The sequence below is a fragment of the Triturus cristatus genome, chromosome 6 (assembly GCF_964204655.1).
Source record: "Triturus cristatus chromosome 6, aTriCri1.1, whole genome shotgun sequence".
Taxonomy (NCBI): Eukaryota; Metazoa; Chordata; class Amphibia; order Caudata; family Salamandridae; genus Triturus; species Triturus cristatus.
The window spans coordinates 1,067,123,548-1,067,151,529 of NC_140589.1; the positions used below are offsets into that span (position 1 = coordinate 1,067,123,548).

A 27,982-nucleotide genomic window follows, 5' to 3' on the forward strand; every position below is an offset into this window, starting at 1 on the left:
TTGGGGGGTTGTAGCCCGCAACGTGACTAGGTATCACGGTGCACGGAGGTCCCTGATGATGAAGCATGCCATCTATGGTGGGTGAGGGAAATAGTCCTTTAAAAGGAATACTCCATTTCAGCTAGGTTATTTTGTTTTCAACTCCTTTTTGACTAGACCTGGGTGTTCTATTGTGCTACATAGTATTATATTGAAAGTCCTGCTGGTCTCAATCTCCTCTGGCCCTCCTTTTGTGATTCGGCATAAAGGACTTGCCACTGACCCAATCAAAGTCCATTAGCTACCTGTACAATCTGCTTTCATTGCTATCCTCACTTTTTGCCATGTTTTTTTTTTTTTACTAGTCTGACTGGGATCCTGCTAATCAGGACCCCAGTCACTGTGCTTCCTCCCTAAATTTGACATGGCAAGTACATTTATACCTCCACAATTGGCTACTGGTGTAGCCCTATAAGTCGCTAGTATATGGTACTAAGGTGCATAGGGCATAGGTACGCGAGTGGTCTCCCACGGCCTGCAGCATGTATTATGGCAGCCCTGAGAGACTACTCAAACTGTGACTACAGGCTGCCGTTGCAGCCTGTGTAAGCTGGTGCTAGAACCACTTATGACAGATGCACAAGTTACTTACCTTCGGTAACAATCTATCTGTAAGAAACATTAGTTAGTGATAGATTCCTTACCTTAGAAATACCCCCAGGCGTCAGACTGGATCCGGAAAGTTTTTGTCAGCAGAACTGCTGCGCGTCAGAAGGTGGCGTCGTGTGGCTCCGCGTCCGTTGTTGGCGTCGTGGTCGCCGACATGACCTCGCGGCAGCTACTTAGATGCTGCCCTCGCATGCTGACATCAGTTCTGTACACGACTTTCCGCGGCAGGACTGCAGACCCATGCAAGATACTGACCACTGGTGCATAGAAACTAGGGCCCTAAAAGGGATGACCTTAACCCTAGAAATCAGTTCACAGAACGGGGAGGATGGGTGGGGCGGTAAGAATCTATCAGTAACTAATGTCTCTAAAAGATATATAGTTACTGAAGGTAAGTAACTTGTGCATCTGAAAGAAACACGTTAGGGATAGATTCCTTACCTTTGAATAGATACCCCAGCAAAACCAAACCCGGTGGTGGGTCTGCGAACCAAGATCACACCAGGAAGTGCTGGAGAAAAGAACGGCCAAAGAAGCCATCTCTCCGGACTTGGCTGTCCAGGCAATAATGCTTAGTAAAAGTGCGCAACAAGGCCCACGTAGCTGCCTGACAAATGTCTTGTAAGGTGACACCACGTCCCAATGCCATAGTGGCAGCCATTGCCCTTGTGGAATGGGCACGTAGCCCCACCAGAGGCTCCTTTTTTGCAAGAGAATAACAGGCTTTAATACAGAAGACGACCCAGCGGGAGATAGTCTGCTTGTGTACGGCCCGACCTTTCTTGGCGCTTGCATAGCCAACAAAGAGCTGGTCATCCACCCGGAAACGTTGTGTGCGATTCAGGTAAAATGAGAGTGCACGTTTTGGATCCAGACGGTGGAGCCTCTCTTCCTCTCTTAAATGATGCCGAGGCGGAAACAAGGTGGACAAAGTGATGGTCTGCTCGATGTGAAAGGCAGTGACAATCTTTGGCAGAAAGGATGGACGTGTCCTAAGCACAACCTTGTCCAGATGGACAGACAGAAAAGGAGGTTTGCAAGAAAGAGCCTGGAGCTCACTCACTCTCCTAGCAGAGGTGATGGCAACCAGGAAAGCAGTCTTCAAAGTTAACAGACAAAGAGGACAGTTGTGAAGTGGCTCAAAGGGTACGCACATTAAATATGTGAGAACCAGGCTCAAGTTCCATTGTGGCATTACAAAGGGAATAGGAGAGAAACGATGAGTAATGCCTTTGTGGAATCTATTAACAGGGGAATTGAAAAGAGAGGGCTGATCAGGAGGCCTAGGAAAGGCTGAAATAGCAGAAAGGTAGCACTTGATAGTGCCCAGAGGAGAGCCCTGCTGGGCCAAAGAAAGAAGGAACAATATAACCTCAGAAAGAGGGACAGAAAGAGAATCTACAGCTTTCGCTGTGCACCATACCACAAACTTGTTCCACCTGCAGGCGTATACCAACTTAGTGGAGGGACGCCTGGCTGCCAGAATGACATCACAGACTTCAGGAGGCAAGTCGAAAGGAATCAACTGCTGCCGCTCAATCTCCATGCAAAGAGGTGGAAACTGGACAGGTTCGGGGTGAAGGACCGTCCCCTGCTGCTGCACCTGAAGATCCTCCCGAAGAGGCAGTCGGATCAGAGGATCGTTAGTCATACTGAGTAGCTCCGGATACCAAACTCTTCAAGCCCAGTCCGGAGCCATAAGAATGACTTGGGCCCGGTCGCCCCTGATCTTCTTCAGCACTCTGAGCAGAAGTGGTATAGGCGGAGAGGCGTACAACGGACCGCAACTACACTCCACTGTTGAAAGAGACCTTGCACCACCTCAGAGTGAAGACGCCATTCGTGATCCATCATGCACCTGCGGCTGAGTTCATCCGCCCTGGCGGTCAGTGAACCCGCCAGGTGTTGAACCACCAGGAAAATGCCCTGATGTTCCAGCCATGTCCAGAGGCGCAGATCCTCCTGACATAGGGTCCACAACCCCACCCGCCCTGTTTGTTGCAGCACCACATAGCGGTGGTGTTGTCTGTGAACACCTGCACTTCTCCCCCCTTGACAGTAGGAAGGAATGCCTTCAGTGCAAGTCGTCTTGTCCGGAGCTCCAGAAGGTTGATATGGAGCCAGGACTCCGCCGGAGACCAGAGGCCTCTGATCTCTGCTTCTCCCATGTGGCTGCCCCATCCCAGGAGGGACGCATTCGTCACCACTGTGTGCTCCGGTTAGGGAAGGGAGAGGGATCTGCCATTGACCCAATGCTGGTTTGTGAGCCACCACTGCAATTGTCGTGAAGTGCCTTCCGAGATCTGGACGTAGTCGGACAGGTTCCCCTGATGCTGCGCCCACTGGAACTTCAGATCCCACTGCAGAGCCCGCACATGCCATCTGGCATGATTTGTGAGCAGGATGCAGGAGGCTATGAGGCCCGGCAGCCTCAAGGTCGACCTGACCGAAACCCGGGACAAGGGCTGAAAGATCGGAATCATAGCCCGAATGTCCAGGACTTGTTGTTCGGGAGGATAGACCCGAAACAGCGCCGTGTCCAGAACCGCTCCGATGGGCGCTTGTAAGGCCAAAGGAGAGCATGGTAAACTGAAAATGCTCCTGCCCTACCATGAATCGCAGGTAACGCCGGTGGGCGGAGGAGGACGGGTATATGAAAATAAGCATCCTGCAGATCTAATGCTACCAACCAGTATTGCGGGTCGAGAGCAGACAAGACCTGAGCAAGCGTGAGAATCTTGAACTTCTCCTTTCGGAGGAAGCGGTTGACATCCCGAAGGTCCAAGATAGGACGCAGGCCTTTGTCCATCTTTGGAACCAAGAAGTAGTGGGAGTAACAATCACGACCTACTTCTGGCATTGGAACGCGCTCTATGGCCCCCTTGGCCAAGAGCGCCGTAACTTCCTGCTGGATAAGTGCCAAGTGATCTTCCGACATGCGGTGATACTGTAGTGGCATGGATGGAGGGGTAGTCTCGAACGGGAGGGAGTATATCCTCCGGACAAGGTGCAGAACCCACCTGTCCGATGTGATGGTGCGCCAGTGGTGGAGGTGATGGTGAATCCTGCCACCCACCGGACTAGGAAGGTTTGGAGGCTGTGGTGGACTGACCTGCACGCTAGGCTGCGCTGAGATTGTTGCTGCGCAGGCCTGTGGCTTTGAAACGAACGTGCTTGGGCGCCCCTTCCATGGCCACGAAAGAAGCGAAAAGCAAAAGGAGCGAGTGTAACCGAAAGGCCCAAGGACTTGGCCGTAGCCCACGAGTCCTTAAAACGTTCCAATGCACAATCTGCTTTATCACAGAACAGGCGAGTGCCATCAAAGGACATGTCTCTCAACGTGTTCTGGACACCCCCAGAAAAGTCAGTCGTCCTCAGCCAGGCGTGACGGCGTAGCACCACTGTCGTTGAACTCGCCCTGCCCAGCAAGTCAGCAGTGTCAAGACCACAACGGATCGTGAACTTGACTGCGTCTCTGCCCTCAGCAATAGCTTGGGAAGAGTATTGTCCGTGCCTCCACCGGACACTGAGGCAGCAATTGTGCAACCGTATCCCATACAGAATGGGAATAATGGCCCAAGAGACATGCGGTGTTCACAGACCGCAGGCCTGAACTGGCAGAAGAAAACATTTTATTCCCAAACTGCTCCAGTTTCTTGGACTCCCTTTCCGGTGGTGCAGAAGAGAACGCGCTCGGGGATGCACAGGCTTGAAAAACCAAGCTCTCGGGGGTGGGGTGTTGGGAGAGGAAAACGGGGTCGCCCGAGGCCGGGCAATGGCGTCGGGCCACATTCTTGTCCACAGGAGCCCCTGAGTTGGGCCTGGACCAGGTGCCCAAAAGAACATCTGAGAGTGCATTGTTAAAGGGCAGCTGCGGCTCCGTAGAAGCAGAAGCTGGCCGGAGCACCTCTGTCAGGAGGTTAGTCCCGACAGCCACAGTAGGGAGCTTGAGGTGGAGAGCCTCGGCTGCCCTACGCAACACCATAGAATATGAACCACCCTCCTCCGCAGCCACGGTAGAAGGAGACAGTGTGCCAGGTTCTGGAGCATAATCCAGGTCACCTGCATCCTCCGGATCCTCATCCAAGTCCGGGTCTAACTCGCATTGAGCTGCGAGAGGGTCCGCAGATCCCTCCCAGTCCTCGCCGTCCTCCACAGCCTGCTGAAAAGGTGGAACATATGGACGTTGGTGGATATAGGGATAGATGTTCCCAAACGGTGTCAGAATCGTCGTCGGTAGACACCATTCCAGCACTGGCTCCACGCCGGGGAGGAACCCAGGGACGGCGTCAGCTGGGTCTGCGGTTGGCGCCGTCGATGCCAGTGGAGGTCATACAGGGCCACCCGGCATGGTGGGGATCCAGGTCTGGATGCACGGGGGTCTCTCAGCACCGAGTTGTCAACGACGTCGGGGCCGGCGACGTCGAAGGACGAGCACCCCCAGCCGGGCCCGCGTCTGAAAACACGTGCCATGGCTGACAGGAACTCCGGCAGCTGGGCTGGCGATGTCATCTCGGCAACTACGACGCCAGCGACGAATGCGGAGCCGTACTACGACGCCTACCGACGTGCAGGGGTAATGCTGACTAAAAACTTTCTGGATCCCAGTCTGACGCCTGGGGATATTCTAAGGTAAGGAATCTATCACTAACGTGTCTCTTTCAGATAGAAGATATACCAATGTCTTAGTGAGTTCTGTGAAATAAATAGACGTATTATTATATATACATTGTGTAGTTCTTTTTCGTTTAACCTACACTACATGATTAGATCTGGTAAAACAAGCTCCTTCTGTGTGAGAAGTTGGCTTGGTATATGCTGCCCACTAATTAAAGTGGGCACCTTGCACCAGTCCAAACGACCCTTATTGATGATTAGGTTAAAGACAACCTTTATTGAAAGCTATCCTAGTGTTAGCTATGGAGAGCAGCCTTCAGGCAGTCCCAAAGGAATGTAAAGCAGCTTGTTTTACCAGTAAATAACCTCCTGAATTACCAAATGAAAGGAGAACCACACAAGGTATATAAAAAATATATGTTTTTATCACTAAACACTCTCTACAAACCTCTTTATGAGATTAGAGAACAAAGCACACAATATTAAATCACTAGAAAGACTGTAAATAGCACAATACACAGTGGGCTCCAGTTGGAGACCCAACCATACACTATGAAAGTTGTATAACAACCCCGACTTCACTAGAGACAGTGCCTAGAGCATGTAGAATCGCTGGGACCCCAAGGAACCACCCAACGTAGTGACACAGGGGACCCACGGAGGACGGGGGCAGTGTGAGAACACAGCAGCTAGCTCTGTACAACTCTAAGGGAAAGTCGCGGTTGGAATTTTATAGATTAAGGACACTTAGGAGAGGACTTCAAGCAAACCCTTTGGAACATAGAAGGTTGTAAGGCCAGCACCCTTGAGAGTACCGAGGTACCCATGTTACCTATCCCAGAGGAGCTGGGTGCATAGGGGTCAAGTGGTGTGGGAAACGCACGTTGATTTCAATGGCGTGATGCGAAGAAGTGCTGCTGCCGGGGAGATGAAGTGTCCGGTGTGATCCAACCCTGGATCAGAGCTGAGAAGAACCTGAAAGCAGATGTGACAAAGTCTGGGTCACTTCAAATGCCCACCGATGTCGGGTGTTTCAGGTGAGAAGAGGTGAAGCTTTACTCTGCAGCCACGGGGACCAGGAGACGTCGACGACGACCAAAGTCCAGAGGTGAGCTGTCCTACGAAGGATGTCGAGTTCTGGGTGTTCAGTGTCCTGATTGAACACCAACAAGCCTTGGCAAGTGTAACCTACGCGAGCAGAGGAAAGATGCTTCGGTGAGGACTAGCAAGGTCCTGGGGACTCTCCAAGCTATGGAGAGTAAGGGCACGTCTGGAGCAACCAGGAAAGCCCACGGAAAGTCAAAGTAACCTTCACAGGGACCCACAGGTTGACGGACCAGGGATCGCGAAGGGACCTCGAGCTGAAGAACAAGTTACTTACCTTCGGTAACGATATACCTGTAAGAAACATTAGTTAGTTAGATTACTTACCTTAGAATATCCCCAGGCGTCAGGATGGATCCGAAAGATTTGTGTCAGCAATACCCTTGCGCGTCGCTAGGCGTCGTCTGCGGCTCCGTGTCAGTCTTCGGCGTCGTGATCGCCGGGATGACGGAGTACTTAGACGCTGCCCTCGCGCGCTGACATCAGTTCTTGTACACTTGTACATAGCTTTCCGCTCAAGGAACGCAGAGCCATGCAAGAGACCGACACTGGTGCCAGAAATCTAGGGCCATGAAAGGGATGACCTTAACCCTAGATATCAGTTCACAGAACGGGGAGGATGGGTGGGGTGGTAAGGAATCTAACTAACTAATGTTTCTTACAGATATATCGTTACCGAAGGTAAGTAACTTGTTCATCTGAAAGAAACACGTTAATTAGATTACTTACCTTAGAATAGATACACCAGCAATATCAACCCCGGTGGTGGGTCTGCGAACCAAGATCACACCAGGAAGTCCTGGAGAACGGAAAGGCCAAAGACGCCGTCTCTCCGGACTTGGCTGTCCAGGCAATAATACTTGGCAAACGTGTGCAGCGAGGCCCACGTTGCTGCCTGACAAATGTCCTGTAAAGGGACTCCCTGTCCCAGGGCAGCAGTAGCCGCTGTGGCCTGAGTGGAATGGGCCCTCAACCCCACAGGAGGTTCCTTCTTAGCCAAGGATTAACAGGCCTTAATGCACAAAACGACCCACCGAGAGATGGTGCGCTTGTGCACCGCCCGCCCCTTCTTAGCGCCCATGCAGCCAACAAAGAGTTGGTCGTCCACCCGGAACTGTTTCGTGCGGTCCAGACAGAAGGACAGCGCCCGTTTTGGGTCCAGACGGTGGAGCCTCTCTTCCTCTTTTGAGGGATGCGGAGGCGGAAAGAAGGTGGGCAGTGTAACAGACTGGCCAATGTGAAAGGCAGTCACCACCTTAGGGAGAAAGGAAGGACGAGTCCTGAGAACAACCTTGTCCGGATGGACAGAAAGGAAAGGAGGCTTAGAAGATAGAGCCTGGAGCTCACTCACCCGTCTAGCAGAGGTGATGGCAACCAGGAAAGCAGGCTTAAGAGTCATAAGACGCAGAGGACAATTATGAAGTGGCTCAAAGGGAGCGCACATGAGATAGGTTAACACCAGGTTCAAATCCCACTGAGGCATTACGAAAGGGACAGGAGGAAACATATGAGTAATGCCCTTAAAGAATCTAGCAACAACAGGGGATTTAAAGGCTGATCAGGAAGCCGTAAGAAAGCAGAAATAGCTGAAAGATATCCCTTGAGGGAGCCCAGAGCAGAGCCCTGCTGGGCCAGTGAAAGAAGAAAGAGGAGAACCTCAGAAAGAGGGGCGGAAAGGGGATCCACAGCCTTTGCTGTGCACCATGCCACAAATTTGTTCCACCTGCAGGCGTATACCGTTTTAGTGGAGGGATGCCTGGCTGCCAGAATGACATCACAGACTTCAGGAGGCAAGTCAGGAGGCAAAGCCAATAGCTCTTGCATAGGCAAGACCTATTGGTTTTGCCAATGCTTCTTCAAATTTGGTGTTCAATATGGGAAACAATTGTTGATGCTGGTTTAGAGGTAACAGAATCTAGACAATTTTAATAAACATTAGTTAAAGATGTACATGTTTAACACTTCCCACCATGAGGAAGCTGTGCAAAATGATACATTTAGGAACTAAACACTTGTTGAAGGAACCCTTCAACCACTTCATTGATCCACTTCCCCCCAACCTTTTTAAGAAGATCAGAATGTTTATACTCCCACCCTAGACTAGATTGCAAATGCATCACTACGACAGGGCAATATCCCAGACTGCTTAAAATCTGGGCAGGTCACGCCATCCTAAATAAAACAAAGGCAGATCCAACCAACCTAAACAACGATAGCCCCATTTCTAACATTCCTACTCTGGCGAAACTTCTGTAACCACATTGAGCAATTCTGTCTTTTGGACCCATTCCAATCTGGCTTCCTATCTGGGCATAGCACTGAATCAGCCCTTACACAGAGTGGACGATGCTCCAAAAATGTTGGATCAAAAAGAATCACGTCTATTAATCCGCTTGGATCTATCCTCCGCACTCAATACGGTTAAACATGACTACTTACTTGAACACAGGATGGGAATCTCTGGGTCCTTCCTAAACCGGTTTACCTAATTTCTTCAAAATAGAACGCAAAAAATCAAGGTAAATCAGTCTCTCTTTAAGGTTGCCTTGGTAACACTTGGGGTCCCTCAAGGCTCTTCCCTCTCACCAACTATCTTTAACCTATTTATTGTGCAACTAACAGAAATCCTTAGGTCTTCTAACATCCACTATCATTTGTATGCTGATGATATCCTACTGCACATGAAAGTCTACTCCCCTGAAGACATCCGATCTCTTGAGCCAATTTTTCAAAATATTGGCTGTCATGCAACCACCTCAAACCTCAACACTCTAAAAAGTGAATTCCTCCTAATCACGCCACACAATCAGTTACACACTATCAACGAATGAATGAAGCAAGTAACAGCATGCAACTGCACTCCACAAATTATTGATTCAGTAAGATCACTGGGAATACCTCTTGACAAAAACCTTATGCAGAAGCACATTAGTGCAACAAATAAAGGAGCAAACCTCTAATGGAACATATTAAGAAAATTAAAACCCTTCCTCCCTCAAAATGACTTAAAGTCTGCCGCATAAGCCCTTGTGATTCCCAGATTGGGCTATGGAAGCGCAACCCTCTTGGGACTGCCCAGATCCACAACATCCCCATTAAGGACCTCCCTTAACTCTGCTGCAAGGCTCATTACAGGATCAAAAAGAAACAATCATATCACCCCCAACTTGAAATCCCTCAACTGGCTGCCCTATGAAGCAAGAATTCAACAGAAAATTGCATGCATGACTCACAGAGCTCTACACTTTAATACCACAAGCTAAAGAAGCTTGAACTTTCTAGAGACTCAAGATCCTCTAGAAGCTTCAGCACCTTACTGCTAAAAACAAGAGATTCTTCAGAAAGAAAACCTGCAACATTGCCTTCTCTGGCATCCCCCTCGAAATTAGAACTCCCCCCAACCCCTGAAATAAGAATGATCCCTACAACTTCATTTGTCAAGAAAGATGTCAACCTTTTATTTATGAACACATTTCTTGAAAAGATCGTCAGAATTCCTTTCTACGAGCATACTCTTTCTTCTTTTATCCTGTATGTATCCCGATGTAGACTATAATTATTGCTTTATGAATTTTTGCTTTCGCTCACTTGTAAAGCACCCTCATACCAGTGAGGGACACATTCGAGCTATATAAAACGTTTCAAATAAAGTATGTTATTGGATTGGATGGTTGATTATTTTCTTTTTTACAAAGGAATAAAAGTATACCTTGAAATTCATACGGTGAATAATTTGTGGGATTGGGACTATCATAAGGTACTTATTAAATTCAGTACATAAGTATGCTTACTGGGAAATATCTATTAAACTTTAAGAAGTAATTAAAAAGACTGCTACTCAGAAACACAATTCCACTAACTAATCCATCTTTCTAAAATGTCAAATTCTTAACCCCTTCCCCGCTCATGACGGAACCGCTCCGTCATGAGCCACGGTTGCCGTGTGCTCATGACGGAGCGGTTCCGTCATGCCGCGACCGTTGGCGGCCGCTCCGCCCACGCAGCGCTGTTTCCCCGCCTGTGCGGGGGGACAATGCAACTGGGCGGAGTCATGACGGAACCACTCCGTCATGAGCACAGCTCAACCGTGGCTCATGACGGAGTGGCTCAGTCATGAGCACAGCGCCACCGTGCTGCCCCCCCCGCACCCCCCAGCGCTGCGGCAGAATTCCCGCCGCAGCGAAGGGGTTAAATGTGTACATACCTTCTGCACATGATACACAACAATACAAAAAATATAGGACAAAAGATCTTCTGACAAGGAATTAAAAACACAAGACAATCAAACAATACACGACAGATGGCACAACAAAGTATAATTCTCAAAAATATGGCACATCAGCCACTTAATTTACCTCTCACAGTATATCTCAGTTTTAAAATTTAACACTTCCTGCATTAACTTTCTGTCTGAGAGATTCTGTACATTAATGGAAGGTCTCATTACCCTATCATGCAATTTATTGAAATTACATATAGACATATGGCCAACATCCCAATAGAAGAATAAAACGTTTCTAAGTACCTGAGAAAAGTGAAAGCATTGGCCAAGAGAAAAAAAGAAATAAGTAATGAAGTACAAGTTACTTACCTCCGGTATCGATGTATCTGGTAGAGACGATTCTAGCCGCAGATTCCTTAACGTAGAATTATCCCCAGGCGTGAGACTGGAACCGGAAAATGTTCTTGTCCCAGCATCTCTGCGCGCCTGGGGGCAGCACCACGCGACTCCGCCCGCCGTCTTCCGCGGGCGTGACGTCAGCGAGGTCACATAAGCCCCACCCCGGCGCACTGACGTCAGTTTGCTTCAGAGAATTTTTCCGCGCCACAACGCAGAGCCATCGCAACAAAACTGAGGAGAGCATGGGAACAGTGTGCGAAAAAGCAGAAAACGAAACAGAAAGAAACAAAGGGTGAGGAACCACAACAGTTGGCACCAAAGCACCAGAAAGCTAGAGCAGCGAAGCCATGGTAGGAAAAGAACAGAGCACCACTGTGAGGAACGACTGTGCAAGTCAAGGCGACAGCACCAGGTGGCACCAAAGCACCAGAAGGCCAAAGCAGCAGAGCTATAGCAGGGAAAGAGCAGAGCACTCAAGCCCCCCCAGACCTTACACCCCCCCACCCCCTCCCCCCGAGGAGCCACCGGGAAAGCCAAGGCAATAGCCATCCTGGAGGCACAAGTATATGAAAGCGCTGGAACAGAACGAGAGGGAGAGAGAGAGAGACTGCAACCACAACCCACACAGGGAAGGGCCACAGGCCCGGAAGAGAGGAGCAATAGTAATCCACCCCCAGACAACACAGTCAAGGAGGGCCAACTCCCTGAAAGGAGCAGAAGGCCAAGGGACAGGTAAAGAATCCCAAACACAGAAAACCTCAAGGGGATCAAAAGCTCCAAACAAATAGAGGGGAAAACGCAATAGGAGACCCCTACACTGGAGGGAAACCAGCTGGAGGGAAGCAAAGGCATGCAGCAATAAACCATCCTGTAGCAAAAGAAAGAAAAAGGGGGGGATGGGACCATAAGGCAGAAGCAGACAGCCCGACAGGAAGAAAGCAAAGAAGACACCCACAGAAGACAAGCCACCCAGAGGGAGGCGATCGCAGAAACCCAAGCACAGGGTCCTCGCAGAACGGTGTGGAAGGGTGGGTCATGAAGCAATCTGCGGCTAGAATCGTCTCTACCAGATACATAGTTACCGGAGGTAAGTAACTTGTACATCTGATAGAGACTACTAGCCGCAGATTCCTTAACGTAGAATAGATACACTAGCCATACCCAGAAGGGAGGAGGGCCTGCGAGAGAGCCTCCCCAACAGGATAGACACTGGGCCCCAGCAGGGGACATGGCACAGGAACAAGAAGGGAAGGCCAAGAGATCCCAAGCCCAACTAAGGGAGAACCGCCCAACACCCTGCAGGGGCAGACAGCGCCCCAAGGGCCTCAGGGAACAAAGAACCACCTCGAATCCCAGGGAGAAGAGGTAGAACCGGAGGCAGGGCCCATCATAAGAAGCACACACAGTGAGAGGAAACAAGCGAACAAGGCAGGAACGGCCCCACCACCAATAGCGCAGGCGTAAGAAGAAAGGCACAGGGGCACAAGCCCCAGAGGAACCAAAGGCAGGGCCACAAGGGAACACATCAAAGGTCACGACGGTGGACCAGAAGGAGTAGTTTTACCTGTAACTCCAGTTCTGTAGTAGGGGTATCTCTGTGATAGTCATAATCATAATCATGTGAATAGTCCCACCCATGTGCGTGGACCCTGGAGCACTCATTAGATATATTCTCTTAAGTTGGCCATTACTTCACCCTGAAGTGAAAAAGATAGCCTGTTAACGGTTAAATGTAACTATTTTACTGAGTGTCACCCATAGAGAAACTCCCATTCACAAAGATACTTTTTCCATGATAGATATAAAGGGTTGGACAGACAAGCCCCATAGGCTGCCATTAAGTGTCTGTAAATGGATACCGTGACTTTATGAATCCTTCCAGAGACCCTCAGTATCCCATGATGCACAGCCAAAGGCTAGTTACTTTCAGTTCTTTTTGAAGGCGTATAAAGCAAGGTCTGCTAAATTCTGGACATACTGTTTCATCCACCGGGGAGGAGGGCGGGTTGCTTATGACAATCAGAGATACCCCTACTACAGAACTGGAGCTACAGGTAAGAAACTACTCCTTCTGTAGTAGGGGATCTCTGTGTATAGTCAATCATGTGAATAGAATAGCAAGCCCAGGAAGGGGTCAGCCCGAAGAAATGCAGGGTCAGAGTCCAGGGGCCGATATTTCTTTTGGAGCCTCGAAGGCGCAGATTTTACCGAGGAAGGTGTAAGGAATAACTCCATCGCCGGTTCCTCCAATCCGGGAACCAAGGGAAGCAAAGGGCGAGAGGATTGCCTCTGCTGCAGCGTCTCAAAAATCACTGACGTAGTGGGAGTAGGCACAGACAACGCAATGCCCAGTTTCGCCGCTCCCCTCACAAGAACCTCCTGGAATGTGGCAATATCATCAACAGGTGACACTCTCAGAGGTGGCGAGTCCGATAATGTGGGCGAGTACTTTCCCTCACTAGTGGATGCTGTGTCCCCAGTATATAGAGAACGAGATCTCTCGTGACGACGGCGCCGGTGAGACCTTGTAGAAAAACGGTGCCGGCTGCGAGAGCGATGTCTTGGCCGTGACCGTGACCTTGCTCTTCTAGGTTCTGCAGGTGGCTGAGACGGAGGAGGAGGAGTTTTAGGAGGAGGAGGAGTAGGAGTCCTGGGCCACGGAGGCGGTGACTGACAAGGAGCCACAGGCTGACCAGGAGCAGGATCCAGTGTCCTAGTTGGAGAATAGGTCCTAGAATACTCCGAGGTAGATACCACCCTTCTCCGTTTGCAGGCTGACCTTGAATTGGGAGCCCTGGATGTAGTGCCCCTCGACGGCGAGCGCCGACGTCGTCGTGACCTAGAACTTGTTGTCGACGTTGAAAGGCTGACCACAGAGGGAGACTTGTCTCTCGATGTCGAACTACGATGATACCTCCACGCCGTCGAACGTCTCGTCGATGTAGACGGTGAGCGGCGGTGTCGTCTTGACAGCGAGCGCCGATATCTCCTTGACCCAGATCGACGGCTATGGTGTGTCGACGTTGACCGGGATGTTCTCGACGTCGACCTCACCCGAGGCCTCGACGTCCATCCCCTCGACGTTGATCTTCCACGCCGTTTCGACCCAGAGCCCTGAGTCGACGGGGAGCATATTGTCATCATACCTGGTCTCGACGTCGACCGATGTTGTTGCCTTCGACGTCGACCGGCGTAGTTTTTGAGCCTTCTTTTGACCGGGGAGCCCCCCAGAGGCCGACGCATGGGTCTTGGAGAAGGACTGGCTCTCACCTTGCCCAGATGTCCCACCTGCAGCCTGTTGTCTTCTCTGCTCCAGGCCTTGGAGATGAATCTTCCTGCTGGGGAAGGATTTACAGATGGCGCAGGATTCAGGAACACGTGAAGTAGGTAGACCGAGAATACAAACTCTGTGGGCGTCCAACCTGGCCTTCCTCCTGCCACATTCAGGGCACTTGTCGAATAAAGATGGCATTTTGACAAGAAAAATGTGGGCTAACTGCCCAAAAAAGACAGCAAAAGGAAGGAAAATGCCAAAGACGTCAAGTAAAACACTCAAACTAACTTTAGAAAGCTTAATTATTGAAATAAATACCACTCAAGGTAGAGCTCAATGCTCCAGGGTGCTGCTAGCAGGAGCCGGAAAAAAGAACTGAAAGTAACTAGCCTTTGGCTGTGCATCATGGGATACAGAGGGTCTCTGGAAGTATTCTTAAAGGCACGGTATCCATTTACAGACACATAATGGCAGCCTATGGGGCTTGTCTGTCCAACCCTTCATCTCTATCATGGAAAAAGGATCTTTGTGAAAGGGAGTTTCTCTATGGGTGAAACTCAGTAAAATAGTTACATTTAACTGTTACCTGGCTATCTTTTTCACTTCAGGATGAAGTAATGGCCAGCATAGCCTAGTTGTTTTTAGGCTGCATTATTGTCTTTCTTTATCTCTTAAGTGTCTATGCAGGACTGCAGAAGAGGACAACTTAAGAGAATATATCTAATGAAGTGCTCCGGGGTCCACGCACATGGGCGGGACTATTCAAATGATTATGACTATACACAGATATCCCCTACTACAGAACAAGCAGGCATGTGCAGGCATGCTCAGCCAGCAGCAGGCAATAGCACGGAGCAGCGCACCAGAACAAGCCAGGCGCCATCCGAAGGCAGAGGCCCAGGAGGGCCAGAACACACCCGAAAGGAGGGGCCAGTCCAGAACACAGACACGGACCCACGAAAGAAGTCGGACCAGGCAGAAGAGAGACACTGAGGACGGACCCAGGCCGGCAACCAGAATGTAGAAAGCGAAGGAACGCCAAGGAAAGACAGTACCCCTGGAACACCAGACAGAGGACCAGGCCGAAACGCCGGGCGGAAGCGTCACAACACTACACCGCAGACAGCAGGACAGACAGGCCAGCGACACAGCGAACATGGAGAAGATGGAGAAGGACAGACCTGGGCGCCACGTAAGCCGCACCAAGACAAGTGTCAAAGAGATCGCGTCTGCGATATACTGTGATGCTAAGGAGAGCAAGGAACCCGAAAGGGTGACCACACCTCCCCAGCATATAACAGAGCTATGTGATAGCTACAAGCACCCCACATAGGGTATGCTACGTCCTAAGAAAACATGGGAACACCTCTTAGGACAAAAATTCCGCAGCAGAGGACAAACAGAAAAGCCCACGAGTAGAACCGTAGACGGCTTGCCAAGCAGCCAATAAAGAAGACACAGAAAAGGCCCAATCACAGGACCGACACGGCTTACCAACAGCCAAAACCGCAAGTCAAAAAGAGGGGACGCCGAGACGACCTCTGCCACGACTCGTGCAGCGGGTGAACGGGGTGGGCCGGAGCCGGGGTGGCCAAAGAACGGTCCTGAAAAGGCACCGACTTGACCTCCGACGAGGCAGCCACCTGCGGGGAGAGAGGAGAGGGGCCCGGTGACACGCCCCGGCCCCTAGCCAGCCCCTGCGACGCAGCCAGGGCCAGCAGCCGCCTGAGCGGCGTCTGCTCGGCCTCGGACAAGGCCGCCGCCTGCCCAGAGGACCGAGGGGGACTCGAGGACAAGCACCGATCCCTGGCAACTTCCCGCGACACCACAGCGACCCCCACAGGGGTTTGCGGCGGAGCAGAGGCGCCGTTGTCCAAAGGAGGGAACCCCGTACCCGCACACCAACACCACATCTCCAGAACTTGAAGCCAAACCTGTCAGCGCCGGAGCCGCCGGCAACGCCGCAGAAGGCCCCGCACAAGGCAAGGGATCCGCAGACGTCCCAGGAAGAGGAGGAGGAAGAGCCAAAGAGGCCTGCAAGGCCGCCGCACAAGGCAAGAAATCCGCAGACGTCCCAGGAAGAGGAGGAGGAAGAGCCAAAGAGGCCTGCAAGGCCGCCGCATAGGCCTCCATTTGGACTCTGGTCACCCCTACGCCAGGGCATGGGGCCGCACCACCCGCGGAGAACCCACACCCCCCACAGGGCATGGCCAGGGCCTTGGGGACAAACTGCGACACTTACCAACAGGTGAGCGACGCCCTTGCGGCCTTGGAGATGGACAATGTCGGAGATGGAAGCAGCGGTTCTTGAACCCTTCTGCGGGGGACGGAAGGACGCTGCGACGCCACCGACCTAGACATGTGGGCCGAGAGGAGTTTCATCGGTGCTCCTGCCGGGACTTCGGCTTCATCTGCTGACAAGCCTCGCAGTCCGTGGAGTCGTGGTGCTCCCCCAAACACCACATACAAATGGGGTGAGGGTCCATCGCCAACAACTGGCGCGCGCAAGACGAGCACGTCTTGAAGCCCGAAGGCATTTGCACACTGTTCTCAAGAAACGCAAAGCGTAGAAAGAAGGCCTGAAAACAGGCCAGGAACACGATCCGGATGAACGTTGCACGCGGAAAAGAAGAAAACTGACGTCAGCGCGCCGGGGCGGGGCTTATGTGACCTCGCTGACGTCACGCCGGTGGAAGACGGCGGGCGGAGTCGCGTGGTGCTGCCCCCTGGTGCGCAGAGATGCTGGGACAATAACATTTTCCGGGTCCGGTCTCACGCGTGGGGATAATTCTACGTTAAGGAATCTGCGGCTAGTAGTCTCTATCAGATATGCATTCCACAAGACTGAAAACTACATTTCATTAAAAGCTAAAGCATGTGAGTAGATGATAATTCTTTACAAGTTTGATGCGATATAAAATGAGAAAACTTGATTTTGTAAATCTAAAATGGTATAACTTGGCTGATTTTTGATGGATGCGTGTGAGTCATAAGAGCGCACACTGTTTTACAATCATGGACCCACGCTAATGTACCCAAGAACTGTCGAGACGTTATTTAAGAACTTTGGGAGGTCCTCAGAGATAATGCCTAGATCAGCTTATATATGATGCAACACACATATGGCACGCACTGTATAAATACTATGCTAATTGGATACCGTTTTCACATTTGTGTATTTGATGTATAAAATCAATAAAAAATGTATTATATTTTTTTTTTAAAAAGCTATAGCATGCCTAAAGAGTTCTAGTGATGGGCCACAATATAGAGTGGAATTTACAATAATTGGTGCTCATGTTTGGATTTACTCATTTGTTCCCATTGTACAGTACTTCTCAGTGTATAAATTACCTACGAGCTATTGGGCTAAAAACTTAACAGGTCACCTACCAGTACAGCGATTTCTCTCACAGTTTAATCATGACTCCTATCACTCATCTATGATTTCAGCCCATGTTCCTGTCACTAAAGAACACACAAGTAGAACCAATTCAGTTTTTCCATAGTCTTACCTTGGTTGGGACAAAAACCACAGCCATCTCAGATGCTAGGGGACATTTTACATCACCAGGATTAAGTCTTTGGCTACGCTAATGTTCTGTAATATACAATCAAAGAGGAGGGAGTACACTGTATGACCAGCCTCTAATAGTTATAGACGAGCCACATAAGAGTAAGATGTGCCTTAGATCGGATAAAAGCAGATCCTTTCTAAGAGGTCAGCCCTATTTTGGGCAGAAAGCAGTAAGGCTAATTACAGCAAGAGATAAAACACATTTAGGATTATATCTTTTGCATTTGGGATATATTTATTTTTTTCGCTTTTAATGATATTGTTCCATTTTTCATAATTGTGTGTACATATATATATATTTTTAGGTAACAACCGATATCTCTTCTGTGATGTATGCCGTATAGTGTTATGAATTGTACTTTTACGGCCCTGGTGGCCGAAATAAAGTGTTTTGACTGATAACTGTAAATACTGGTTTGCAAATGGGTATTAGTATATTAGGTCCAAGTTTTTTTTGTTGGGTAAGTGGGTGAAATTACTTTAAGATAGTGAAGAATTCTTAGAGCTGCAAGGTATTTGTGGAAAAAAGCTTCTCCTTTTTAGGTCTCGCCTGACCCAGCGCATGCGCTGGTCTGGCGAGACTTTTTGAGAGGGCTCCAAAAAGTGCTACCAGGCCAGCCTAGAGCTACAGTGCAGGTGCGCGGGCCGCGCTTTACCGCGATTACTTTCACTTTCGCGGCCGCACGCCGCTTTGATGTTTGATCGCGATTGCGATCACTTTCGCGGCCGCATGGCCGCTTTGCATAGCCAATAGGTCTCGCTTTTGGGACCTTATAAGTATTTAGTTATGCAACTGTTGCATGGCTAAACACTTATAAGGTCCCAAAGGTGAGACCTAGCCAATGCTTGTTATAGATTGTAATGGCACTAGTTTGAGCCAGCAGGAGTGCCATTTTACATAGGGAAGCAAAGATTATATCACATTTGGATTATTGCTAATTAATTCAGTCAGTGCATGTGCTGTTCCCTCTCGTCTTAAACGTCTCAACAACCATTCATAGAACTATTTACCATGTTTCAGAAGTCTGATACAGAATCTTCCGTGGTGTCCAGATTTTTATCTATTTGTCGAGCACTCAAGTCCGTCAAAGATCAAAAACTCACACATTTCTAAATAGGCAACCTTAAATAATGCAAACCCACTCAGGAGCTATATTTGTTCTAACTAGCCATAGACCCATTGTGTACAGGGTCAGTTTATATTGAAGAATGTAAATCCTACCCCATATTTCTTATTCAGCCATGTGGAGAGACTATGTTATCTCTGCCCCTAGAATTGCTGCAAGTGTTGTGTTCTTGGTTTCCGAAATTGGTTGAACTTTAAGACAACCCCAGATAGTATGGCAAAAGAAATGTTCTACGGTGTTGCAGCACATGCAGATATAGTTGTCTGCCTGTCATATAGTAAGCAGTTTGGATATTTCGAAGAACACTCTATGTAGAATGTTACCCTGAGTAAGCCTTAGCTTTACTAAAGAGTATCACTGCACTTTCCATCTTAAGTCAGGCCCAAGTCAGCCACCCATCCTTCTTTCAGGCACAAAGGAAGTCTGGCATAATGTTTAGAAGAGATTTGTATGTTTTGGAAACCACACCAGTCAGCACCTCCATTAGAATTATGGCACCTGTTGGGGAATTGTGTTGTAAGTTTTTCCATTGCAATTTAAAACGAAGCAGAGCATGACAGACTCCCATTTAGTACCAGATTTCTGATTGAACTAAGTGAAATGATGACAGTGAATCAACTAAGAACTTCATCACAGTACTCCTCACCATATCACATAATTTGGAGATTCCAATCATAGTCCAAGCCCTGTGTTCTCTAGACTCCTTACTGTCCAAACAGGACACCTGCACATAGTTGGGTTTCTTTCTTAACAGTTGCCATATATTTGTTCACAAAGGTAATAAATACATCTGACAAAGTTCCATTCACTCTATTGTCCGTCATGGGAATACACTAAGACAGTCACTAGGGTCCAGAGTTAACCTTTGGTGAGGTCCACTATGCAGCCCCCTCTACTGTTCTTGGTTGGTGTTTACAACAAAGCTGTCAGTATGGCTATAACTTGCAAAAGACTCAGATCACAGTGATTTTATGTTGGCAGTATTAGTGTAAATGCAAAGCAATGTGAACACATTCATGGAGATTATATATGGACGCACTATCTCATCTTCTTGAAGAATACTTCACTATTATGAATTGATGATAGGTTTGTTAATGATAGACAGGATGGTATTTTTCTGATTGCCTGAAGGATATTGTTAATTGTCCCATTTATTAGGTGGAAATCAACTCTATATTGTATATATGGCAGTAGTGATAAAACAATTCAATGTGGAATGTATGAGGGCAATTATCAGTTCAGGTTACATTTGGCATAATTGTTGGATCAAGTGCATTTTCCAAAATTGATAGTCTGACTGTACATGGTTTTATAGAGCATTCTGAAGAGTCATCATCTTCAACTCTTGACCATGGTCTCTTACACCTGCAAAGTGGGAGTATAAATATCAATTTGCCTAAGGAAGATGGTGCTGTACAATGGTGTTTACAGCTTATTGCAGGCAGAGCATGGATTTTTCTATGAATTCAGTTCTTATATTTAAAGGCAGTTGAAAATAAGAGACAGTGTGCACTCTGCTGCACATTATCTTTGAAAGTGTTGGCCACCGTGGATAAAGAAAAGCACAAATGAATTGGTTTCTGTATCAAATCCCCATCCTTAAATGTATACTTCAGAAAATTAAGTGATTTTGTCTGGTCTGAAATCCTCTTGCGTGACATTTATCAGGTGCATATTTGCAAAGAGGTTTGTCAGTGGGTCTGTGATGCTCATGAATCTAACTATTAATGAAAGAGTTGAGGCTGCAAGGCTTTCCATGTCAGATATTTCCACATCGCAGCAAGCTAATGGTGCAGAGAATCCTGATTTTCAAAAATGGTGCTACATTTCCCTTTTCCCTTCCACCTCTTCTGTTTCTTCATATAAAGAGATGTCAGAGCGATGTATAGTGGAAATTTGTTGCTGAGATTTAAGACTTCACAAATGGTCTTGTCACCACAGAAAGAAGGTGATTGCTGCAGATGGTATCTCTCAACCCAAGATGAAGATGAGAAGGGGGGGGGGGAATTCAGCATCCTCACACATTGGGGATATGAGGAAACTCTGTGAACCAGTGATTAACTTTCAGTATAGAATGCACAGAAACCCCAACAGAAAATGTTCTTACTTGCAACATTTGGGCTGGAGCGGTGATCAGCTCGATTCTTCAAAAGTCTTTCGTCCGCAGGTTTCTTTGGTTCATTATACTCTGACCAAGCCAGTTGAGGGCTCTCAGGTGATCCATTCTGTGCAGTGTTATTGTATAACTCAAACCCTTCACTCTTTGGTCGGGGTTTTCCTGGGCCACGTCGATCTGAAGCTGAGTGAAACAGTTAAAAGGTGGTGTAATTTGTAGCTTTAAAGTTTAGGTTATTATTATTTTTAAGACAGTATGTCACATGCAGGGCAAGACATCCTCCTAGGCACTAAAGCTGGGAAGGCATTTCTTTGTTGTTTACATATTTGTAACATTTAGAAAGAAATTTAAAAAAAATGTGACAAAAGAATTTGTGAACAACTGTTTTGCACACGTGCTCCAGCCACAAACCCATAAGCAAAACATTCTTTAATATCGGCAAGTAATAGAATATAGGCGGTCAAGTCAAAAAAGTGTTCAATCTCAATGCAAATGTTCAAATACTAGGCAGGATCACAGCTGCTTCTGTACATTACTTCTGTGTTTGGATTTACAAAAAAGTCCAGAAAGATTCTTATTTGCCTTTTTGTTTAGACTGATATATTCTAGGTTAAAAGACAAAAAAAGGATCCAGCATTTGAAAGATGATACTGTTTGAGGGAAACAAAAAAACTGAAAGTAGGGAAGGAGCCCACTTCACCATACAAATCATTTATGTGCCGATCATGTCCAAGCTTTATACCTCTAGTAATACTAAAAAAAACCTCAAGATGTTTGCATAGTAATTTAAAACTGCCTGGCACTCTTTCAGTGTAGAGAAGTTAAAGCACTTAAGGAGAGCCTATATATTTCTGTACTGCCCCCCCCCCCTCGCCCCCAGTAAAGTGAGCTATTTCACATGTGGTGCACAGTCAGTAAGCCTACTATGGTTTATTTGCCCATGCACCTGCCTCTGCAATATGGCACTGGCGCACGGGAAGAGACTGTCCATTATTTGCATGGGCCACACCCCCAAGCAAATGCAGCTGTAGGACTGTACGGGCAGAAAGTGTGCATCTCTGAGACTCATATCATGGAAGGGGCCACACAAATGTCAGCAGCACTTTCAGTAAAACCAAAGAGCCACAAAAATAAAGTTAAATGCCTATTGCACCGCAGGGACTTTCTGCAACATCGCAAGTGTGTCGGCCCAAAAAAAGAGAGAACTAAGGAAACTAACAGAAAGTTATATGAGGAGTATTAATTGAACAATTATATAATCTGACAAAATGTATAGGCAACAGTGAAAAATACATATTTCGTAAACCATGGTGTTGCTGTAAATACACTGTAAATCTAGATTGCATAGCATGTACATAAACCTCATTTTAAAGAACTATGAATATATAGAAAAAATGGAGGGATTTGACTTCAAACAACTCAAGTACTCTAACTGGGGATGGCACAGCTCAATCAGGAAATGGGATATTTATACTAGCAGTAAACCAAAATCTGGTAGTAAAGCCTTCAATCCCTGATTCGAAACAATGCTTCCAATCTTTTCACAGCAGTTCCTTTTGCAGATTTTGGATGAAAATCATTTTTGAACCAAAAGAGAAAGCGAACTTACCTTCGTTAGCAATCTTTCTGATGGATACTCTAGCTACCTGCGGATTAGTCACCTTTTGAATATCCTAGGCATCAGACTGGATCTGCAAATATTTAGAAGGCTCTCTGCAACAGAACGGGTACTGGCTCCATCCTGGCACCAGAAACAATGCCACTATAACATAACTCGGGCCATAAAGTGATCCCAACGGTGCACTGACGTCAGTTTCCCAGTCATTTTTACGCACCTTCAAGGCAGACTGAACGAGAAATACATCACATCAGCAAGGTGCAATGCGAACCTAATTATAATGACTGTAATAGAGAACCAGACTTCAAGAAGTGGGGTGGGCTAGGACTGTGAGGAATCAGCAGGCAGACAGAGTATTCACAAGAATGTAATATTCTGTTCTGATGAATATTTTACCTGCAGATTCCTCACCTTTTAAATAAGTTTTCTGAGCAGTAGGCAACAAGGAGGTGGGCTTCAAGGACCGGTTAAATTAAAAGGTCATGGAGGACTTAGCGTGCAAGGGACCTTCCCTCTGCATATCTCCAACAATTTTTGCCCCTCCCCCTCCTGTTTTCTGAACCCATTTCTGTTGACTTTTAGGACACTCTGCACTTACCACAGCTAACCAGTGCTAAAGTGCTTATGCTCTCCCTTAAATCATGTCACAATTGGCTTACACCTGATTGGGTACATATCATTTACTTGTAAGTCCCTCGTATATGGTACCACGAGTAGCCAGAGCCTATAAATGAAACGCTACTACTGGACAGCAGCACTCATTGGCCATAGGACAAGATACAACACATTTAAAAGGTAGGCCATGTGTTTTTAAGATGTAAATGTCCTGGTAATGAAAAACTCCTAAATGTGTTTTTTTACAACTGTAAGGCCTACCTCTCCCATAGGATAGCATTGGTTACCTTATTAAATTTAATAAGCCCAAAAATGGGACTGGGAGCAGGTTAAAATGTCATGTTTGGACTCAAATGAACTGTAATTTAAAATCCTCTTTAACTGTACATTTGGATTTTAGATTACAATTTCGAAAATGCCACTTTTGAAAGTTGGCATTTTCCTGCCCTAAACCGTCTGAGGCCTTGTAGGAGTTTCCAACTTTTTGGGGCATGTTAATTGCTTCCCCGTCAGGAATGCGAATTGGGCCCAGACAGTGAACAATAGAACCTGGGTGTAAGTGGGTGATGGCCATCCTGGCAGGATGAGTGGGGCGCAACTGTTCCCTTCCTCGCTTACATTTCAAATGGTTACCTCCAGCATACACACAAAGGAACTTGACACCAGCCTTTTGTCACCCTAGACCTCTGGGTGCCTTGGCAGGGAAAGAAAAGGGAAGGGCGGAAATTTTCAGAAACAGATGTGGGGGTGAGCTAGAAGTTCCACCCATTTCAAAGGGTGGAACTGGGTATAAATATTAGACCTCCTGAACCACCTATCAGTACACTCCTGGACTTGTGGACATTATGGAAGAAGGAAGGACTGCCTTGTTTCCTGAAGGACTGCCTTGTTCCCTAGAGGACTCCCCTGATGCTTGAGGCCTGGCCTGCTCCCCAGAGGACTCCCCCCTGCTGCTTGGGGCCTGCCATGTACTTTCAGAGGACTGCCTTGCTGCTTAAGGCATGCCCTGTCCTCTGGGAAGGAAGACTGGACCTGCTACCTTCATCCTAGGTTAACCTGAGTGACTCAAATGGTCAGTTGGCTGACTACCTATTCTGAGCTACAGGGACACAAAAAGCTCCAGAGGTCTTCCTGCAGCTGCCTAGGTGACCTGATGCAATGGGCCCTGTCTGGACCTGCAACCGGACCTGCCTACGCCTGCTGGAGTGAGTTCCTGTTCCCCTGAGGGAATGCCTCCCCAGGTCCTGTTCCCTTGACTGGCATCAGTTACACTACTCCTGTGAAATCCTGAACCTTTGAACTCTGCCCACCGGAAGTTGAGAAGGTAACTTTTTCAGTTGAACTAACCTGGTCCTTTAATCTGGCCTGCACTCCATTTCAGTGCGCCTGAACATGTGACTATGTCTCGATCTAGTGCAAACAGGAACCCACAGTTAGCGCTTTCGGCTTCTTGGTGTTATTTTTACTTAAACTTTTAAGATCTCCAATTCTACAAATTAGATTTTTTTCATTTTGTTTCATTTTAATGTATACTATTTCTCAAAATTGGTTTGGGACTTTTGTGTTTTTTCACTTTAAAGCTATTTTGTGGCTGCATACATACTTTACACATTGCCTCCAAATTAAGCCTGACTGCCTTTGTAACAAGCAGTCAGAGTTAAGCACAAGTTAATTTTGTGACATTTGTGGTTCACCCTAACCAGGATTCTGAATGCTGCTTGAGAAGGGCTTTCACCCCTCCACCCCAATCAAAAACCCAGTTTCGTACAGTAATTTTTGTAAAGGTGTGGAAGGAAGCCTAAATTCACTCTGTTAAAGATCTCTACCATGGGGAATCACCTTTGCCAGAGCTTAAGTAGATGACTTTGCCCTGGTGAATGAGTTCTAATGCCCTTAGGAGGTTCCTTGTGTGTCAAGGCGTAACACATCTTGAAGCACAAGGTCATCCACCTTGAAAACGATCATTTCTGATCAGCTTTGTCCTTTATCTCATCAGTGCGGCAGATGAAAAGCTAGTCATCAAGCCAGAAGACGTTGGTATGGTCAATATGAATAAGCACTTACTTTCAGTAACACTCTTTCTGATGGATACTCTATCTAACAGAAGATACCTCCGCTTGTGAATAACCTCAGATGACAGACTAGATCTGGAATTTGCTCTCAGCATTGCTGCTGTGTGCCAGCAGAGATGTCATGCATCTCCATAATGGCCCGGAAGCAACATCAGTCACATATATCCTGACTCTTTCATGCCGTTGGGCCTGGAGCATAATAACTGAACAGGTGTGACAGTATGCAGATGTCTAGATTGGAATCTTAGTAAAAATAGAAAAATATACCATTCTACAGAATGGGGATGTAGGAGTGTGGTGAGAAATCTGCAGCTAGATATAGATATAATATCCACCAGAAAGAGTGTTACCCAATGTAGGTAACTTGTTCTTCTGATGGATAATTCTAACCACAGATTTCACACCCTGTGAATAGATACCAAAGCAATACCCCCTCCAGTGGTGGGTCTATGGAATGACTCAGACCAAAAACTCCTGCAGGACTTAACAAAGTGCCCCTCCCATAGGACTTAGCTATGAAGGCAGTAGTGCTTCAAGAACGTATGGACTGATGACCACATTGCCACGTGACAGCTATCCAGAACAGGAACTTAATGTGCTAAAGCAGTGGTAGCAGCTTTTACTCTGATGGAATAACACTCCATCTGCCTCTTGGCCAGTGCGTAGCATATCTTAATAAAGAGGACTATCCTCCTCGATATGGTGCTTTTCTTCACTGAGTTAGCTTTTGCTGCCCCATAAAACCCCACAAAGAGATGATCATCAACTCAATAGTCCTTGGTACAATGGATGTAGAAACTCAAGGCTCTTTTGTGCTTCAAGCGATGAAGGGTCGTCTCCTCTTTTGAGTATTGAGGCAGAGCGAATAATTCTGAAAGCGTGATGGATTGTCCAATATGAAAACGAGTCAAAAATTTTGGCAGACATGGCGCTCAGGTCAGCAACACCGTTTGTCCAGGGATAAAAGTGGTAAAAGGAAGTTGGGTGGACAGAGTGTGCCGTTCACTTATGTGATGAGCAGTTATCACAATGAGAAGGATAATGGTACTTACCCAGTAAATATCTGTTCTTGGCATGTACAGCTGTAGATTAACATGCTTTGTGTACTCCTGCCATCTAGTGTTGGGTCCAGATGTTTGCAAGTTGTTTTTCTTCTAAGAAGTCTTATCCAGTCACGAGGTAGATGACTTCTCCTTTCGGTGATACAGCGCATGGGCATAGACTCCATTGCTAGATTGTTTTCCCGCAGAGGGTGAGAATGGAGTTAGTAAGTAAAGAATAGAGATGTCCATGAGTATGTATGTAAAATAAGACCGAGAACTGCAACCGCTACAGGTACTCGGGGAGGCGGGCGGTCGCATGTGAATCTAAAACTATACATGCCAAGAACAGATGTTTACTGGGTAAGTAACAATATCCATTCGAGGCATGTGAGCTGTAAATCACATGCTTTGCATAGATTATACACCAGTATTCTTCCAAAGCGGAGGCTAACCTATAGCTGTTGCCGTTGTCTGAAACAGTGTTTTAAGTACTGCCTTGCCCACATTAGCTTGTTGTCTCGCTAACACATCTACACAATAGTGCTTGGTAAATGTGTGCGGTGTAGACCAAGTTGCAGCTTTACAAATGTCAACTATGGGGATGTTTCCTAAGAAAACCTTAGTGGCCCCTATTTTGTAAGTGGAATACGCTCTAGGGGGTATAGTTAAAGTTCTTTCTGCTTTTGCATAACAAGTTTGAATGCATTTAACACCCACCTGGCAATACCTGACTTGGATATGGAATTGCCCTTGTGTGGTGGTGCAAAAGCAACAAAAAGTTGTTTGGTTTTACAAAATGATTTTGTCTTTTCAATGTAATATAAAAGTGCTCTCCTAACATCTAAGTTGTGTAGGGCTCGTTTTGCCACAGAATCAGGTTGAGGAAAGAATTCCGGTAATTCAACTGACTGATTGATATGAAAGGCAGAAACTACCTTAGGTTGAAACCTGGGGTTAGCGCGAAGAACCACTCTGACTCTGTAAAGTTGGAAAAAAGGTTCTTCTATGGTTAGTGCCTGTAGTTCACCCACTCTCCTCAGTGAAGTGACTGCAATGAGGAAAGCAGACTTTAAGGAGAGAAACTGTGGCTCACATTTATGCATGGGTTCAAAAGGTGGGCCCGTTAAACTTGTGGGAACTATGTTAAGATTCCACACTGGGGCAGGTGGAAGTCTTGGTGGTATAATTCTTTTAAGTCTTTCCATGAAAGCTTTGATCACTGGCACTCTGAAAAGCGATAAATGTTGCCTATTTTGTAAATACGTAGCTATTGCGGCGAGTTGTAATCAGATAGAAGATTGAGCTAACCCTGACTGCTGCAAGTGTAACAAATAACAAATGCTATTTTGTATTGAAGCATCAAGAGGATTGATGTTGTTATTACAATAGATAACACAATCTTTCCATTTAACTACATAACAGACTCTTGTAGTAGGTCTTCTGGCCTCTCTGATGATGTTCATACACTCTGGTGGGAGATTTCAGATAACCAAACTCTGATTTCAGGAGCCAGATCGCGAGGTTCAGTTGTTTGGGATCAGGGTGTCTGA

The 27,982-nt window shown here is 47.2% G+C and overlaps 1 protein-coding gene across 16 annotated transcripts in view; it reads right to left on the reverse strand.

Moving 5' to 3' along the window:
• AFDN (afadin, adherens junction formation factor) overlaps positions 1-27,982 on the reverse strand; it is a 1,598,291-nt gene that overhangs the window by 446,001 nt on the left and 1,124,308 nt on the right. For all 16 annotated transcript variants that reach the window (XM_085611917.1, XM_085611916.1, XM_085611915.1 and 13 more), the window contains one exon: positions 21,076-21,267. In XM_085611917.1, the coding sequence (XP_085468043.1) occupies positions 21,076-21,267 (192 nt within the window). The remainder of the gene's footprint in view (positions 1-21,075; positions 21,268-27,982) is intronic.